Source organism: Schistocerca nitens, chromosome 5 (assembly GCF_023898315.1).
Source record: "Schistocerca nitens isolate TAMUIC-IGC-003100 chromosome 5, iqSchNite1.1, whole genome shotgun sequence".
Lineage (NCBI taxonomy): Eukaryota > Metazoa > Arthropoda > Insecta > Orthoptera > Acrididae > Schistocerca > Schistocerca nitens.
This window is the reverse complement of record NC_064618.1, coordinates 370,645,484-370,666,122: the sequence shown is the minus strand read 5'-3', so window position 1 is coordinate 370,666,122 and position 20,639 is coordinate 370,645,484. Positions and strand designations below refer to the sequence as shown.

Genomic DNA, 20,639 nt, shown 5'->3' with positions numbered 1-20,639 from the left:
AAACTGCTCTGATCGACTTTTACTCTCATCTCCTATGTTACTTTACTTTCCAAGCCAAGTAGTTTACATTTTCTCCTATGACTTTCTGTTTATCCAGTTTTTAAAATTTGTCTATTTTCACAACTTTCCCAACAGATTTTTTTTCTTTTCCTATCATATTTTTCGTATCATATAGACCACTTTTCGGGTGAGAAATTTTTATCCAGTCATTACCTCTTGTTAAGCAGTGTCTGTTCTCGCAATTTTTGTAAAAATTTTTCTGATTTTTTCCCAAATTTTTTTCCTTGCTTTCCTTCCATTTTTCTATCTTTTATCTGCCCTCTGCTTATCTTTTTTGCCACTCTCACAATTTATAACACTCCAAATCGTCCTCTTTTGCCATGATGAATCATATCACATATTACATATGTTCTTTTCAAAAACAGATTTTACACTATCAGAACTAAGGTCCCACATTTTCTTTCTTGAAGCTTGCTTATCCCAAGGAGTTACTCCAGAAGGCCTAACATTGAAAGTCCCTGTTTCTGAATGTAATCCTACTCTACAATAGGCTCTTTTACAGTTTCAAATACTCTAATCCCTTGCTCTTACCAAGCTAATCTGTCCTATATGCCTCATCAGCCAATTTCCACTTCACTAGACTTTTCTTTTCTTTATTTATTTTATTTTATAAAATCCTGCAGTTATCTTCCCCTCATGTGTCCTTGGATGGTATCATCCACCAAGCCAACTTCAGACTGCAACAATGCCAGACTTCACCTCAAAAAGCTATCCCACCTTCTCCTAAACTATCTGATCAGTGGTATTTCCCTTCATGGCCCTTTGCAGCTCCCTACACAGCCACACCACCAACCACCAGTGCTCTCCTACAGACCAAGCTTGGTCAACCTCCTTAACATCCAACAGCCTTCACGAGTGCCACCCAGACCAAGAATAACCTGTAATTACAAGAACCAGTCACAACAGTACAGTGTCCTCAACCTCTCATCTAAAGCACTCTCCCATCCTGAATTATCTGTATTATTGAAGGGTCTCACTTTCAGTCCTAATCCTGCATTTAATCATGCTGCTTTGGTGAATGATCTACTTTCCTTTACATGAAATGTCGACTGGAAATATCACTTTGCAACCCAATCCCAAAACCTTTCCAACAGTGAACCTGACATAGAACCCTGCATTGAACAGTTTTGACCATTATCCCAACTTGATCCACCACAGCTACCTCAAAATCATCCCTTACAAGCCTTTCAAGAATTTCTCACATCCAGCATTGCTTCATAATCCTTCCCCAGATCCCTACAACATGATCCCAACCTGTCCTCCGCAGAACTCCAGGCTCTACGTTCCCTAACAGCTGATGACTCCATCATTATCCTCCCAGCAGACAAAGGATCTACCACTGTGGTACTTGATCGAAAGGGGTATGTTAGTGAAGGTCTACGCCATCTGTCTTGACACCTCTACATGCAGCGTCTGCCATAAAAATTCCATCCCTGTGATTCAAACTGACCTGCAGTCCCTCCTTAAAACCTCAGGCCCCTCACAAGGACTAACACCTCAATCCATAGAACTTCTCACCCCAACCAAACCACACACCCCACCTCTTACTTTCTTCCTAAGATCAATCATCCTGGCTGTCCTATAGTTGCTGGCTTCAAAGCACCCACTGAACGTATATCTGCCTTAGTTGATCAGCATCTGCAAACCATATTACAAAGACTTCCCTCCTTTATCAGAGTTACAAACCATTTGCTGGATTGTCTCAAATCCGTGCCATCCCACTCCCAACACAACCTTGCTCATTACCATTGTTGCCACCAGCCTCTATACCATCATCCCCCATATACATGGTCTGTCTGCTGCTGAACATTTCCTCAGTCATCACTCACCTGATTCCAAACCTATAACATCCTTCCTGCTCACCTTAATCAATTTTATACCTACCAACAACTGCTTCACTTTTGAGAGGCAGACATACAAACAGATTAGGGTTATGTCCGTGGGAACCAGGATGGCTCCTTCCTATGCCAACCTTTTTGTGGGTCACTTGGAGGGTGCTTTGTTGGGATCCATAAGTCTTCAGCCCGTGGTTTGGTTCAGATACATTGATGACATCTTTACCATGTGGACTCATGGTGAGGCTGACTTGTAAAAATTACTGGAATCTCTGAATATTATCTCCCAGTTAAATTTCACATGGTCCGTGCCACTTTCCTTGATATTGATCTCATCCTAGCTCCATACTTCTTTCCACATTAAACCTACTTACATTTTTACAGTTGCCATTCTTTCCATGTCAAATGTTCCCTCCCATACAGCCTTGGAATTCGAGGCAAACATATTTGTTCGTATGCAGACTCTTTACAGCAGTAGGCCACCATTCTCAATTCGGCTTTCACTTGATGTAATTACCCCACCAGCCTAGTTCGAAAGCAGATTTCACTGGACATCACATTCAATCTCGGTACACCTGATCCCTCCAAAAAATGACTTCGGAACACACCACTGATCATTCACAGAGCACTGGTCATTCAGTATTATCCCAGTCTGGAATGTCTTAATCAGCTACTTTGACAAGACCATGACTTCCTAAAATCATGCCCTGAAATGAGATCCACTCTGTCTGAGATTTTGCCCACTACACCTAGAATTGCTTTTAGTCAACCTCTCAATTTCCGCAATATTCTTGTCAGACTGTATGCTCCCTCTGCACCCATCTCCCTATCCTATGCCTCCTACCTCTGTGACCATCCCTTCTGCAAGACTTGCCCTGTGCATCATCATCCTCCTCCTACCACCACCTATACCAGCCCTGTAACTGGCAAAACATACACTGTCAAAGGGAGAGCCACCTGTGAAATGACACATCATATACCAGCTGTTATGCAAACACTGTTAGGCATTTTACATTGGCATAACTACCACCAAATTATCAGTTAGGACAAATGGGCTTTGGCAGAGGGTGTATACTGGCAACACTCAGTATCCTGTTGCAGAGTATGCTATACAATGTGACAGGTGCCATCTGGTTTCTTCCTCCAGATACCAGTTTCTCAGAACTCCGCACGTGGGAACTAGTTCTACAACAACTCCTTGGTTCTTGGCATCCACCTGGCCTTAATTTATGTTAATTTCTTTTGTCTCAGCATTTCTTCACAGTAACTAGTCCTTTCTTCACTCCATTTCAGTTTTCTTTGTTTTTCATTTTCTTACCCGACTATTTTTTGCAATCCCCTCCCACCTCTGTTACATACAGTGCACTTAACTTTTCACTCTTATTAACTCGTACACAATGTTTTGGCAGTAATCTCTGTCTTGCGTATTACCCTGTCTTCCACCTTTAAGTTCTCAGGTTTTCACATCTCGTCTGGTGCAGTCCTCAACAGTCAGTTCTCATCCCATCCGATAAATCTCCCTTGACCTCCGGTTCTGGGTGACTTTTCTGAAATCTACCCCTTTTCCTAGACCTCTTCAGTCCTTTTCTTGTACCCTCTTCCTTCCCTTTCAACCCTTCTGCCTGAAGAAGGAGTCTCTGGCTCTGAAAGCATGCCTAATTGCAATCTTCTTTTATGCGTGTGTTCTGCTGCTGCTCGGTGAGTAGATATTTTGTCTGCCCAACTACATTTGACGGTTTTCATTGTTATCTAACTATATAGGTGAGACAACCAACAAGATAGTCATATGCTTTAACCTATGATAGAACACCACAGAATACCATCAAGCTGTTATTCAATTGTATATAAAACTACAAGGAAATGATATAAATCCAGAGCAGTACACTTTGTGAAGAAACTGTCTCTTAAAAACAATCTCCAAGTTGTTCATGTATCTCAATAAACTAATACACTGAGGTGAAAAAAGTTGAGAGATACCACCTAATATAATGGACCTCCTTTTCCCCATCATACTGCAGCAGCTCGATGTGGCATGGGCTCTACAAGTTGTTGGAAGTCCCTTGCAAAAATATCGAGCCATGCTGCCTCTATAGCCATCCATAATCACAGAAGTGTTGCCAGTGCAGGATTTTGTACAGATTGACCTTTGAATTATGTCCCATAAATGTTCAGTGGGATTCATATTGGGCGACATGGGTGGGCAAATCATTTGCTCAGATTGTCCAGAATGTTTCCCAAACCAATTGCAAACAATTGTGATCTTGTGACGTTTGGATACATGAAATCTATGAATGAATGGCTGAACATAACCATTTGCAGTCAATGATTGATTCAGCTGGACCAGAGGACCCAGTCTGTACTATGTAAACACAGCCCATACCATTATGGAGTTGCAACCAGCTTGCCTAGTGCCATATTGACAACGGGGGTCCATGGCTTCAGAGGGTCTGCATCACATTCAAACCTATCATTAGCTTTTACCAACTGAAATTGTGCCTCATCTAATCAGGTCACGGTTTTCCAGTCATCTAGGGTCCAGCTGATATCATGACTCCAGGAGAGGTGTTGCAGTTGATGTGCTGTTATCAAATACACTTCTGTTGATCGTCTGCTGCTATAGTCCACAAATGCCAAGTTTCTCTGCACCGTCCTAACATATATGTTCACAATACACCCCACATTGATTCCTGCAGTTAGTTCATGCAATGCAAATGCTGCTGCTTGTGATCATTAAGTGAAGACTGTTGGCCATTGAGTTGTCCATGGTGAGAGGTAGTGCCTGAAATGTGGTATTCTCGGCACACTCTTGACACTATGGGTCTCAGAATATTGAATTCCCTAATGATTTCCAAAATGGAATGTCCCATTTCCAACTACCATGTTGTGTTCAAAGTTTGTTAATCCCTGTTGTGCAGCCATAATCACATAGGATACATTTCCACTTGAATCACTTTAGTACAAATGACAGATCCACCAATGCACTGCCCTTTTATACTTTGTGTATGCAACACCACTACCATCTGTATATGTGCATATTGCTATTCCATGATTTTTGTCACCTCAATTCATATCCAACAACATCAGAATGGATCAAATGTATAGATTAACATTATGTTATATATAGAGAAGAGCCTCAAAATGTTGGGAAACAGCAGCATGGCGATTGAGACATAATTTTCAAAACATCCCGTGCAGTAAAGTATAATTGAAACTGGAATAAAATAGCTATAAACTGTAGCAGTGAGATTTGATACTTGTTGTGATTTCCAGAAGTAGAGTATGCCATGCAATGAGCACACCAACACAGTTTTTTTTATACATGGGGAACACAGACTCCCGCCACATCCTACATCATCATCCTACTAATGCTTTATCTTATATACAGAATGACAATTACTGAACTATATGAAACAAAACGTAAATTAGTTACAGTCTATGGCATGCACACACTTTATTCAACATGTAAACATCACTACAGATATTCAGATTTAGGTTATGACACGTTCGATTTGCCTGCCATCATTGGCAACGATGTGGCGCAAACTAATAGTAAAGTTCTGCGTGACTCACTGAACTGTTGGAACAGCAATGCTGTCAATGACCTCCTGAATGGCTGTTTTCAGCTCAGCAATGGGGTTATTGCTGTACACCTTATCTTTAATATAGCCCCGAAAAAAAAAAAGAGATCACATGTGTTCAGATCCGGAGAATGTGACAGCCAATTGAAGCCCACGCCAGTGGCCTCTGGGTACCCCAGAGCCAGAATGCGGTCCCCAAAGTGCTCCTCCACCTGCGTCCATGGCCAGTTTAAGGCACAAGCGGGTGAGCATCAGGGGTGTCTAGGTGCAAGATATGTGTACAGTGTGTATCACAGTTAGAAGTGAAAATTCATGTGGATGAAAGTTTAAGGGAAAAGGGGGAAGGAGGGGGTACCAAAGGATAAGTCACTTGTTTGGTGAAATGTTCTCAAACCAGCTCTTCCTGCAGCTTACAGCATTCTGTAACTCTTCAGCTTCTTTGTGTGCTGTAAATAGTGGTTATGCTGAACATCAGCAACATGTCATAGTAATCTGAAAAATGTCTATTTCATACTGCTGCCATTAGTAGCTTAATTAAAAAAAGTGCAGAAATATTCTATTTTACAGGCTAATTTTTGTTATTACTAATTTTTAAGTATTTCACAGATGAACCATGCTCAAGTCATATTCTCTTTTCAGAATCTGTCTGCTGAAATTAAGGCTGTTGATTTATCTGTAGCAGATGATGGGAGTGATGCCAGCTGTAGCTCTGGCAAGATAACCTTCTATCCAGACTGCAACAGTAATGCCCATTGTAAGCAATAGTTCTGATGTTACAAATCAGAGTAGAAATAGTAATATTTTAAGTTCTATGGGGACTGTATTATACATATGTGTTTACCTTTTTCAGTAGCTGTCTCAGATACATATCCATCACCATCATCATCAAAAGTTACAGAAATATTCAAAAGAGGGTTGAGATCAGTGAAAGAAGACTGGTAAGCAGAATAACAGCACAACACACCTGTTTAAATATATAATGTTGATTTATTTTGACATGCTAACATATTTCGTTTTATTTATTCATTTACAGGAGAGACAGTGTAACGTCATCGCCTTCTGTGACTATAACTGAACCAGCTGCTGCAGGAGAGCAGCAGAGTATGACTACAAGAGTTATAATTCCAAATAGTCCCCCTAAACGACAAACCTTCTTACCCATTTCTACCTATTCATCGGCTGTCAAAGATATAAAAAGAAAAATTTCTGATCCGAAGAGTGACATTCCTCGGCAGCAACTGGCTAGTAGTTTAACTCGTAGCTTACAACAACAATTATTTGAGGGATCCCCAAGGACTGTCCCTCATCCAAAGCCAGAGCCTGATCAGCTTGCTGAAACCCATATTTCAATTAGTGAACCACCATGTACAGAGCTGAATGTATATGAACCAAACATAAAACCTGAACATGAACCTGTGGTTACAATCTTGCCTCCAGTATCGCATTTTACATCAACCACTGCTACCGCAACAGTAGTACCCAGTGATATGGTGTTAACTACTTCTGTCTCCCTTCCATCTGCTACTGTAACAACAACTAGCACCATTACAACATCTGCAGGATCTACCCAGCCAGTTACTACATTTGTTTCTTCTCCAATAGCTTCCGCACAGCGGGATGCTACAATTATCAACATACAGCCACGTTCTGAAACAGACACTATCAGCGAGTTTGAAGAGAAGATAAGTAACATCCTTGCTTCGCAGCAGTTACCTTTCCAAACATCTGCTTCAGAAGAAGTACCAAGTCAAGAAACCACAATGCCAGAGGAGAGTCCTCCACCTCCACAGTACATTCCAAGTGCGGCCATACCAGTACCGTCAGTGTCACCTGCCCGAGCAGCAAGTGCAACAGATATGTTGGAGAGTGATTTTGAGCTTATAGAAGCTGCATTAATGCCTATGCAAAGGAGAACTCATCATGATTATCACAACTTGGAACCAATAAGTGAGCATGGGGAAGTGTCCTCAGACAGTCCTGTGACATCAGCCATTGAGTCTGATGGGACATCAGAAGCCGCTAACCTTGAAAGAGAAGGTTTACCTACCTGATCACATGAGACGTTTTAATGAATTGTACAAAAAATGCAGTATTTATATGTAAACATTTTTGAGAGAGAGCTATTTTAATGTCCTCAGAAAAATGTGTACTTAAAGTATTCCTACTACTTTTAAAGTGCCTGTAATGAATGGATGCTGTGATATTCTGTGAATGCTCTTTGCAACTGAAACATATCAGTGTCATAAGTGATACGCTTATTTTATTTTATAACTAAATATACTTGACTTTATTAATCTTGTACAGAAAAGACACACACTGAGAACTCTTCCTATTTTTAAATGAAATGTCACAAACATGGTATCAACTGGAAATTATTATTACAGCTGTGACAGTCTCCTCAGTTCCTTCCTTTTCCTCAAATGTATGAATATTTGCATAGTGTGTGCAGTATCAAACCAGAATGAAAGATTTAAGTGATATTTGTATTTACAATAATTTACATTGTTCCTGAAGGTGTGAGGAAGACCAAATTATACTTACAAAAACATCACTGCAAAAAATGTGTAAATTACAGAGTAAATGTGGATGAAATCAGGTACCGAATTGATATTTGCCTGTGTAAAAATCCGAACTGGTTTATTAAAACTATGCTTTGCTACCACATTTTAACATTAACCTCTTTGGGTCCGGTTATTTTTCCTCCAGAAAGTGCATTTACTGCCTGATAAAGATGATTTTTTTCAATATTTAAAGTATCATTTGACAAATTAATATGGAAACCATATAGTGAAAAGTACTACAGTTTGCAGTGAAGTTCTTATCATAAGGAGACAAGATCAGTGATGTAGCAAGTGTTCATAACCAACAACATGCAAAGCCATATTCTAATTGGATGGTCATAAAAGTACCCAATTTCAGGCTTCTTTTCAGTTGTTTTGTAGAAGATCTTGCACTTGTTTCTAATGATGAGATCCCATTTCCATAATTACACACATTCATAGTAAGACATTGTGCTGGAAGGAAACATTGCACAGACAAAAGACTCAACTGCAAGTACTTTTTTAAAATTTGTAGATATAAAGGGAAACTTTTTGCCACAGCCAGCTTGACTGAAATGGGATATCTGTACAATTTCTATTGTGATGAATAAGGCTGGAATTGAAGTTTCTTGAAAGACTGTCAAACCAAAGAAAACTTCCAAATTCAGAATTTATCAACTCTATCATCTTCTCTGAATCACTGGAGCGAGATTACTGTATTATTTTCTGTCACGAGCAGACTCTGTGGATCATATTCAGTTTGTAGTGGAGCAGAAAAGGATTCTAGTGTTAGAGAAATGATGCCCAGAAAAGACATTCCAGCCACTCCATGGGAAAGAAAATTGTACAACTTAAAAACAAGAGTTAGCTGAACAGTTTTCATTGTCAACATGATGTATTATCAGCAAAAAGCCATCTAATATGGAATTTAGTTCTGGAAATAATTTGAGGAGTAAAAGTAATGCCTCACCAAATAGTAGAAGCGCTCGGTCATCACTAGGAGTATAAATACGACAAATCCTTCTTTAAAACTATAGAATTATGCTTGTGCATGTCTCTCTCTCTCTCTCTCTCTCTCTCACACACACACACACACACACACACACACACACACACACACACACACAAATACACACACACCTGCTAAAGAATGTGTCACTAGTGAGATCAGTTGGGCTGCAGTAGGAATAGTGGGCAGTACCTGATGACACAGAGAAGATAGATCAAAGAAAGAGGGAGACTGTGAAAAAGAGGGCGTGGGTGCAGGATGAGCAAAGTCAGGGTCATTGGGTAGCAAAAGAAGTGGGTAAGAGGCAAGGCCCTGTGGAAACTGAGGCCAGAATGATTTAAGAGATTGAAGTATGTGTTGCAAGAACAACTGCATATATGTAAGTCAGAGAAGCTGGTGTTTGGGTGGAAGGATCCAGATAGCGAGGGTTGTAAAGCAGCCTTTGAAATTGAAAATTTTGGCTCAGCAATTTGATAGGACAGCATAAGCCTGTGTATTTGACAATTATTCAGTTTCCCTGGTTTTCCTGAGCATCAATATGGAGAACAGGTCAGAGGTACTCTGACTACAGCCTGTCCCTACGTGAGGTGCTGCCACATCTACAAGCGTGTTGTATGGTGCCACTTATTTGCACGAGGTGCCTGTAAATACAGTTGCCACACACTTGTCAGTCAGTCTGTCTCACTAGTTCATTGAAGCCTTAGAGATGTGCCATTGATTAGTGAAGTATTTTGACCTTACTTGTATTACGTTTTTGATTCAAATTGGACTCTGGAATGTTTGTGTACACTGAAGATGACTTTGCTACACTCTGCACTCAGGAACTGCCTGTTTGTTCTGCCAGCCTCTTAATTACAGCCAGAGTGAGTGATCAAGAACTGTTTTCTACCTATGCAGACTAGGATAGAATAGTGGTGAGGAGGATTTTCTCATCATGCAACTATTCCTGTGAAGCATGGATCCTGAATTTCTAAAGTTGTGGCAGCAGCAATTGCAGCAAGAGTAACAAAATCACTGGGAATTCCAGCAACAGTGGAAATCCCAATAGCAACAACAGAAATTGTTGTTTCAACTAGCGGTAAACCAACAATAGTCTACAGCTGCAGCTTCATTGTCTCACCTTCGCCATTCACTTGCCTCAAAGAGGCAAATGAGGGTTGGGAGGTCTATTTACGTAGTTTTGTTCTTCATTGCAAGGCAAGTCAAATAACTGAGCCAGAAGGCCAGAGTGGGCTCTTACTGTCTGAAGTGGTGTAAAAACTACGCCCACTTTCAACTAATGTTTTTGGCTTAGATGCTTTTTGGTTTCCAAATTTGAGACCAAGTGAATCTAGTTTCAACTGTGATACCATTCACAGAATTTGACACCTTCTGTGTGCAATATAAGCAACTGTTTGAACCTGTTAGGTTGTGCAACAGGTTTCAAAGGCACACATATTCTTAAAACAATCAGCAGGCCTAACTCTTGTAAAACATGTCTAGTGCTTTCACCATGCACAATCTAGATAAAGCAGAACTACATTGCAAAGTATGGGAGTAATACCTCAGTATCATCCAGCCAGAGGGAAATGTTCACGGTCATAGCTAAGAAGCCAAATTGATCACTTAGGATTCGTCACGATTTTAAGTCTACCTTTAATGCTCAAGCAAATGTTGATATGTATCTAATTTCTAGGCCACAGGAACTGTTGGCAAAGGTAGATCTCACTAATGCCTACTTTCAATTGCCTATGGATCTTCAGACAACACAGTTTTTAGTGATTAATATGCCATTTGACATGTATTGTTGTAACAGAGTGCCATTTGGTGTTGCAAGCACTCCTGCGATATTTCAGAGGCATCTTAAGCAACTAATCCAAGGTATCCCAGACTGTAATAATTATTTAGATGATTTGTGATTATCGGGCCACATGGGAGCAGCATCTGCACAGTCTACAGATGTTGTTTGAGAGGCTAAATTGTCACCTTGATAAATGTAGTTTCTTTGAGACAAGTGTAAAGTAACACACCCACAAAGGATCGTGTGGACACAATCACTAACTTACCAGCTCCAAAGAACTAAGTTTTTTGTTTCTGGGAAAAATAAATTGTTACACAAAATTTATTCCCATTCAGACCAGATTTCTCATCTACTTAATCAGTTGCATAAAAAAAGGTGTATTTGTGTAGACAGATGTATGCAAGAAAGCTTTCTTGGAAATTAAAAAAAGTGCCTTAGGGCGGCTCCAAACTTACCAGTGTTCCATTCTGGAATAGTGGCATTGGTGCCATGCTGTCCCACAACATATGCTGATGGTATGGACCAGCCCATTGTTTTTGCATCTAAACCATTAAATGTGGCACACAGAAATTATTCACAAATTGATAAAGAGGCATTGACTACCATACAGTCCATCAGACAGTTTCACTTATATCTCTCTGTACTACGTTTCACCGATCAAAAGACCTCATTTCACTATTCGGTCCCCATTTGAAACTTCTCAATAAGATGGCATGGTGGCTGCAATGTTGGACATTGTTTCTGAGTAACTATATTTACAAGATCCATTAACAGACCACCACACAGCACTCAAATGCAGACATACTTTTTCATTATGCATGCAACTGAGATGCTCAGTTTGACAGGTACAAGGAGCTGTGTTTTGCCTCTGATGCAAATCAGTGACACACCCACAATAAATTCCTGACTAAGGCATGCAAAGTTGCTGCAGAAACAGGCGTTGACCGGCTACTTTGCAGGGTGCCAGTTGTACAGCATGTTTGGCCAGAGCACCTGCCTAAGGGCACCAACCTGGAATGGCGTACCTATTTTTCACTATGGCACATGCTTAATGTCACTGATTGTGTCATGTTGTGCTGCATAGGATTCTGAATGCCAGGCAGTGGTTCCTCCCATGCTCAGCCCTCACATACTGAAGATCCTCCAAACAGAACGCTGAGGTATGTCACAATGAAGGCAACAGCATGGCATCAGTTTGGCCTGATGCTGATTCCACCACAAAACACACTGGCTAGAACTGCCAGGTCTGCATCTACGATCAATCAGTCTTGGCACAGTGTTTCAACCCCTGGCAAAAAGTACATGTTGATTTCGCAAGACCATTCTGGGGAGCAATGTGACTGCTAGTTGATGATGTCGTCTCTAACTTGTGCATGTGGCATGAATGGCTGCCACAACCACAGTGTTATATTTGCAATAGAGGGAGCACCTACCCCACTGGTTTCTGAGAATGGCCTGCAATTCACAGCGTCTGCATTTCTGAGAACTTTGTGAATGCAATGGCATTGAGCATATGACCATCACCACTTTACATTTTGTATCCAATTCAGAAGCTGAGCAGAATGTGGCAGGGGAGGCAAATGGTTGACTTTGGTTTGTTGGGAGAATTTAGGGAAAGTGTGATTCATCTATAAAGGAGGCCGTGTATAGGACTCCAGTGTGGCCTTCTTGAGTACTCTTTGAATGTCTGGGATCTCTACCAGGTTAGATTAAAGGAAGACATCGAAACAGTTCAGAGACTTCGATATCTTATAGAGTATATATGTAGAGGATGGTCAGGACCTTCAAAATGCAGATGTGCAAGATAATGACAACAGCTGCGTTGGGGAGACTCACCAGATTCCTCTCCACCTACTGGTCCAAACCCGTAAATTTACATACCCTGGCCAAAAGTTTACATGGGCACAGGCTCTGCACCCTCTTCAGGCTGCTGCACATGACTCAGTGGGCCCACCACCAACGCACGCAACTCGTGCTTTCAGTCAGGTTGAGCCAATTCATTGTTACTGGTAATAGGGGGCAGGAAGCATTTGAGGTTGCAGCTGGCCAGGTGTGTTTGGTTAAGCATCACAATCACAACTGGCTTCAGCCGCAGTGAGAGATTCTGCCCCCCCCCCCCCCTCTGCTACTGATTAGCCAAGGTCTATGCAACCACTTCTGGGACAAACCTGTCCAACAGTCTGCCTGCCATCACATCACCTCTGCCCACGAGTTCGGCATTGACAGGGAGTCGACAGTGACCAGCAGTGGTAGCCGATGTAGATGGAACCACTTCCACCCCCTAACCCACTTGTAATTCGCACCAACAACAGTAACCCCCTTACCGCATAATCGACAGAAGTTTTTTGACTAGGGTTCCCATGAAGGTTGAACAATTAACCCCATCTCTGTCATGGCTGGCTCCTACTCCCCTTGATTAGTAGTGTTTGATCTTGCCTGTATTTTGTTTATGATTCAGATTGCTCCCTGGACTGCTCGTGTACAGCTCTGGACTTTGCTTTTGGGTAGCTACATGAACATTACCAACATCAACCTCAGGAACCACCTTCATGTTTCACCCCTGCCAATATGACTAATCATAAACTGAGCTCTACCAGTGCAGAGTAGAATGGAGTGGACAGGACTGGAATAGTTTTGTTGGATGGTTAGAATGGACCGGTCTTTCTCCTGCCTGGGATGATATTAGGCGATTGGGGGTAATCCTTTGCAACTGATTTCTTGTGTGGTCTGAGGACTGGGGACGTGTGTGGACATGGCATGAGAAATCTGTCTGCAGACTAGGATTGAGAGGTAATGTCTGTCTGTGAAGGCCTTCAGCATGTTGTGTAAGAGATAGCTCATCAGTGCAGGTGCATTGTCCATGGGAGTCTAGATTATATCTAAGTTATTCTTTAGCGTGGGTCATCAGCTATCAAAAATGCAGGTACTGTTGATGGTTAGTGTGGCTGATATGGACAGAGGTTTAGATAAAGCCATCAGAAGGTCCAGGGAGGTGGCATGTTGGCCTGAGGAGGACCATATGATGTGGATGGGAGAGAAAGTCCTGAGGTTGAGCTGTGGGGGAATGATGATAGGCCCTCTTGACCCAGGGTCCAGATCATGAATGTATCACCAGTGAACTTGAACCAAGACAAGTGCCTTTGAGTGGCTAGAAAGGTTTCCTCTAGCTGGCATATAAACAGGAGGGTGCCCTCATGCCATGGATTTGTTCGTACATCTATGCCTAAAGGAGAAGTAGGTGTGCATGAGGATGACATTAAATAGATACGTAAGGAATAAAATAGTAGGTTTGGGATCTAAACGACAATGAGATATACTGTTCGATAGTGACAAGGCCATTTGCAGAGGGGATGCTAGTGTTTAGGGGTGTGGCAGTGACTGAAGCATTACTGACCTGATTAAGTCTCTTGGCCTTTCTTCTTTGATCATCCTCGTGTAATTATTGGATTTGGTGAACAGTTGTTAAATGACACAAGCAACACTGTAGAAATTAATTTTTTATCTGCTCATATGTATTGTTACTTAGTAACATTCTATGATTAGTTTTTATCCAGGATTTTTTGCAGTTAATTTATCACATAATCTAAGAGTGACTTACCAGAATTTTTAAAGTGGCAACATATTAATTTTTCACTTTAATGGCCAGGCATTGACTGATAAATAACATAGTGACTGTACTGTTTGTTTAGTGGATGTAAACCCATAACACAAGGTCTGAATTAATTGATTAATTGCTTAGTAACTTAACATTATAATAGCTGATTACTTACTGACTGCAAGTCGCATAATGAAACCTAGATGTTTGATGCTAGCTTCCGACAGCCTGTGGCTTTGTACACACTGGCTGTTTATAGATGTGCATATTACATAAAATACAGCAAAATTCGAGAAAACAAAAGTACAGTAAGCAAACAAGTAAGCTTTTGAACTAGGAGAAGTATAACTAGCTGATTGTAATGTACACTCATGCTCATAAATTAAGGATAATTGCAGAATGTGGTGCCACAAAACGTGGCACTAGACAAAACTGGTGCTAACAGCATAGGCACATAGGGAACACACACGCACAGATATGTAAGTCCACGGTATTGGTGATAAGTTGAGAAAACCGTCCCGAAATACATGTGCTACAAAACGCCTCTGTTTCCTGCACATGTACTCTGACATCTATATGGGATATGATCACATTGCACACATACACAGGCCGCATAACGGGTTGGCATACTCTGGATCATGTGGTCGAGCAGCTGCTGGGGTATAGCCTCCCATTCTTGCACCAGTGCCTGTCAGAGCTCCTGAAGTGTCCTAGAGGTTGAAGACATGCAGCAATATGTCGACCAAGAGCATCTCAGACATGCTTGATGGGGTTTAGGCCTGGAGAACAGGCAGATCACTCCATTCACCTGATATCTTCTGTTTCAAGGCACTCCTCCGCGATAGCAGCTCGGTGGGGCCGTGCATTATCATCCATCAGGAGGAAGGTGGGACCCACTGCACCCCTGAAAAGGCAGACATACTGATGCAAAATGACGACCTGTTACAGTTTCTATGTCAAGACACGCAGGGGTGTACGTGGACCAATCATAATCCCACCCCACACCATCAAATCACGACCTCCACACAGGTCCCTTTCAAGGACATTAGGGGGTTGGTATCTGGTTCCTGGTTCATGCCAAATGAAAACCTGGTGAGAATCACTGTTCAGACTATACCTGGACTTGTCCGTGAACATAACCTGAGACCGCTGTTCCAATGACCATGTACTGTGTTCTTGACACCAGGCTTTACGGGCTCTCCTGTGACCAGGGGTCAGTGGAATGCACCTTGCAGGTCTCCGGGTGAATAAACCATGTCTGTTCCATCGTCTGTAGACGGTGTGTCTGGAGACAACTGTTCCATTGACTGTGGTAAGGTCCCAAGCAAGGCTACCTGCAGTACTTCGTGGCTGTCTGCGGGCACTGATGGTGAGATAATGGTCTTCTTGTGGCGTTGTACACTGTAGACGTCCCGTACTGGACACGTTTCCTGTCTGCTGGATTTGTTGTCATAATCTTGAGATCAAACTTTGTGCCACACAGAGGGACCTGTGCTATGACCTGCTGTGTTTGACCAGCCTCCAGTCGCCCTAGTATATCATTAATATGTGTTCTTTGAGCCATTTTCAACACACAGTCACCATTAGCACATCTTAAAATGTCTGCACACTTACTCGCTGCACCGTACTCTGACATGCACCAACACACCTCTGCATATGTGGACTGCTGCCAACACCACAATGCGACAACCGCAGGTCAAATGCACTGCATGGTCAACACCACAATGCGACAACCGCAGGTCAAATGCACTGCATGGTCATACCCCATGGTGGTTTAAACCCGCAAATCGCCCACCAGACCGTTGTTTCACCATGTATCAGCATTATCCTTAATTTATGAGCATGAGTGTACTATTTTTTGAGGGAATGATTTAATGTGCATGAGAACCCCAAAAAGTTTTGAGAAAGTAATTTCTTTTTCCCCTCCTCCTTCTAAGTGATTTTGCTTATGCAGGTCATTCACAAAGACTCTCTTAATCTAGTGTTTTGTTCAGCATTCCCCATGGAGGTCCTCTCCAATTCACGTTAATTTTCTAACTGGACTAATTAACAAACTAACAAGTTGTATTAGTAAAATTATACAGTTTCGGGGACAAAAAAATTCAGGGTTACAAAACTGCATTAGTGAATTTTGGAAATAATTATATTTTAAGATTAGAGCAGTCTAGAACCTGAAAAATAATGAATACAAATAACTTTTAAAATTAACAATTTACGGGGAAAAATGTTTGCTGAAAAGTGGAACATGGGGGCTTTTAAATGAAGTAAGTCAACATTCAAATATATTATTTTCACATCCTTAAATTTTGACAAGCATAGTCTCTATGTGTATTGTAAATGCTGAATATGTCGTTATGCATTTACTAGTGAACTAACTATACAGGGTGTACGTAAAGTCCAGGAACACTTTCAATTATTTATTGCACAAGAACTAAACATTGTACAGATGTCATAAATATTGCATTTTGAAGAAAAACTCTGAAAGTGTGGTTTTTTTTTTTTTTTTTTTTTACAAACATTTTGAGTTCACAGGATGCACCAATTTCTTTTGACTCCTTATGAATGTCTATCATACGTGCTCCACATTCACTTCACACACACACTGGAACGTCCGCTTCTCTTTACCGGGCACAACCAACCTATCGTAACGAATTTGTTGTGGTAAATGGCCTTCCTTGTTGGTGGATTCTTTCTGTACTTGGTTCCAAACAGCTGTTGCAAACTTGTTTTTGTTGAACTCCAACACACAGAAAGCTTGCTCCACACCTGAACTCGCCATGTTTGTGACTAGCGCTTGTGACGGTTTGCCTTCTTTATTCGTTCTCTTCATTTATTTGTCCTCAGTGTCGACTTACTGTGTTGGTACACCCCCAATAATACACAGTTATATGGGCAGGCCACTATTGTTTAACCTTCGATAAGCCTCGTTAATAAGTTGCAGGCGAATATCCACATACTGCTACAATAGTTTCCTGTTGAACATCTACGAGCAATAAAAACCTATTCTTGAAGAATAACAAGGTACATATGAAACAGACATTGTCATTGTTTTAATACATGGCCTCATTGAGTTACACTTATTTCACGGATGCATTGTTGTTGTTCTAACCTCATCTGAAACTCGGCCATGGACTGACTGTCCAAGGACCAAAAATCGGGCCCTTATATATCCTCGCAATAATAGGTACTGAAACTACACATTGTTCAAAGTTAAATTTACAGAAATTACAATTAAAACTTAACTCGTTAAATTAACTGAATACATCAAAAAATTGGTTCTTTTTAACAGTTTCTTGCACTACTAGGGTTAAGCCGAATTATTTGTTTAAATCATGAAATTAATAAATATTGTTACACAAACAATACTTTTTACAAAACTGTTAATTACTTTGGAATTAATTAAGGGCTGGCTTTGCTAACATTTTTGAATAGATCCAAATAGATCCTTTAAGGATACTATTAGTTGTTTATAATTAGTACAGAATTTATATTTGTTTATAAGTCAACAATAGAATTTAAGTTGCGAAACAATTACTGATTTCACCCTACAATGAGAGATGCTAACTAGGAACAGTCCAAATTGATTTGAAAATCAATTACATACTTAAAACTAAGCACAAAATTAGATCCAGTGTTATATTCTTTAAAACTGAGGGGCAACCTTTCATTTTTATGAAAATGCAGATTATACTCACGTTTGTTAATAGTAATTAGGAAAAAAAACTTTAAAAAATCTACTACTGAACAGGCCATGAAGGCCCAATGGTACCAACCAGCCACCGTGTCATCCTCAGACCATAGGCGTCATTGGATGCGGATATGGAGAGGCATGTGGTCAGCACACCGCTATCCAAGCCATATGTCAGTTTCTGAGACTGGAAAAAGTGAATTTTAATGAGGCAGACAGCCAAATGAGGGGAAGTAAAAATATCCCAGCTTTCTTCAACATACGCTGACTATCTGCGAATTACCAAACTACGCTGTGGCAGTATACATCTGTACAATGTTTGGTTCTTGTGCAATAAATAACTGAAAGTGTTCCTGGACTTTATATACAACCTGTATTATTGTCACCAGAAAATTGCTCTGCGAATAATAAATTTATGAAATAAGTCAGATCAGAATTTAATCATTTAACATAATTATGAGATATGCAATTGTGTGTATACTGGTAAAAAGAAAAAAAAATTACAGAGTAGAACTCCTTCCCACCATATTTGACAAATAGGGATTGAAGTGGTAACGGGGAGGAGAGGTTGCGTTGGTGAAGGAAGTGGTTTGCCTCTTTGGTATTGGAAGTTAGACTGTGGGCAATTATTGGACGTATTGTTCAACAAGCTGAAGTTCTTCAGCAAGGCCACGCTATCCAGATACAGTGAGATGTCAAAGATTACTTGCTTTATTATTTTGGGAAGCATGTAGAAGGTGGGTATGCAGAAAGTAGTTGGGGTAAGAAGGGAGATGGATTCATGGAAGAGATTCTGGGGTGGGCCTAAGGATTGGAGTAGGTGTTGGAATTTATGCTAGACTTCTGGGAATGGATTACAATAGCAAGGCTTGTAAGTGGATGAATCATACAATAGGCTGTTGCCTTCTGTCAGCGGTTTATCACTAAAGTGACATAAAGCCTTTGTCTGCAGAGAAGATGATTACAATGGCACCTGTCCTAAGGTTGTAAATGGCTGTTCTTTCCTCTGCTCGGGGGTTTATGTTCCTGGGAAGGATGGTGAGCCAAGTTGGAGGTAAGGAATTTGTGGAAGGTTCCCAGGGTTTGATTAGCTGGACAGAAGTGTGAACAGGGACAGGCACAATTCATTGTTGGATTTGGCTGGAGGGACTGGTATCAAAAAAGTGTTTCTACTGTAGGGACTGGGAGTCGAGCATATTAGAAATTGAGTATGGGGTTGAAGGTGATGGACTTTAGACAGGACTGAAACAACTGTCGGATGAAATTTTTTTGGCAAAGATGTAAACGAAATTTTCATATTATATAGATGATTACGAAGATCACTTTATCTATTGACAAGTTGCTTGTTTGTGTCAATGTAGACTTTTTGTGAAACATTCAATAGGTTGTTCAGTGCCATTGACATACACTGATCACTCATAATATTATGACCACCTACCTAATACGCGTATGTCCACTTTTGGCATGGATAACAGCAGCGACATGTCATGGCATGGAAGCAATGAGGCCTTGGTAGGTCTGCTGGAGGGAGTCTGCACACACGTCACCTAATCCCCATAAATTCCCAGATGGAAGCGATAAGCTGACCCCATCTTCAATCACATCCCACATGTGTTCGACCGAGTTTAGATCTGGCAAGTTGGGGGGCCAGCACAACAACTGGAACTCACACCTGTGTTCCTTGAACCACTCCTGATATTGTAACATGGCGCATTATCTTGCTGAAAAACGCCATTGCCATCGGGAAACATGACCATCATGAAGGAGTGTATGTGGTCGCAACCAGCATATGATATTTCATGGCTCTCAAGATACCTTGCACGAGCTCCACTGGACCCACGGGTACTCGCATGACTGTTCTCCAGAGTATAATGCAGCCACCACCAGCTTGTCTCCATCTGACAGAACAGGTGTAAAGGAGCTGTTCCCTGGATGACGACGGATTTGCACCCTCCTATCGGCATGATGAGGAAGGTATCAGGTCTCATCAGACAATGCATTGCCCTGCCACTGCACCAACGTCCAGTGCTGATGGTCATGTGCCCATTTCAGTCATAGTTGCCGATGTCTTGGTGTTAACATTGGCACGTGCATTGGTCGTCAGCTGGCCCATCATTAGGAAGTTGAATGCACTGCGTGTTCAGGCACACTTGTATTCAGCCCAGCATTAAAGTCTGATGTTAATTCCACCACAGTTCACTGCCTGTCCTGTTTTACCAGTCTGCAACATCTGATATTTGTAAAGGGGTGTGGCTGCCCAATCCCACAATGTCTAGACGTGGTTTCACTTTGGTTTCGCCTCGTGTTGAAGACATTCATCACAGTACTCCTTGAACACCCAACAAGTCATGCAGTTTCCAAAATGCTCATGTCAAGCCTCTGGGCCATCATAATCTGTCCTCATTCAAATTCAGGTAGATCATGTGCTTGCCCTATCCCACACACAGACAGCACGCTCATTGTTACTACATGCGCAGTTGGTGTGTCTGACTAGCAGTCATTCCCGGCAGGTGACACTGCTATCACCTGCACAGGGTTACATCAATAACATTTC

The 20,639-nt window shown here is 41.3% G+C and overlaps 1 protein-coding gene across 4 annotated transcripts in view; it reads left to right on the top strand.

Annotated features, from left to right (window-relative positions):
- The window catches only part of LOC126259893 (uncharacterized), a 526,255-nt gene extending 518,191 nt beyond the window's left edge, over nt 1–8,064 (top strand). For 3 of the 4 annotated variants that reach the window (XM_049956970.1, XM_049956971.1, XM_049956972.1), the window contains 3 exons: nt 6,113–6,227; nt 6,324–6,411; nt 6,507–8,064. In XM_049956970.1, coding sequence (XP_049812927.1) covers nt 6,113–6,227; nt 6,324–6,411; nt 6,507–7,524 — 1,221 coding nt within the window. In that variant the 3' untranslated portion in view covers nt 7,525–8,064. The remainder of the gene's footprint in view (nt 1–6,112; nt 6,228–6,323; nt 6,412–6,506) is intronic. The other variant, XM_049956973.1, reaches the window with a different exon arrangement.
- The last annotated feature ends 12,575 nt before the right edge of the window (nt 8,065–20,639 follow it).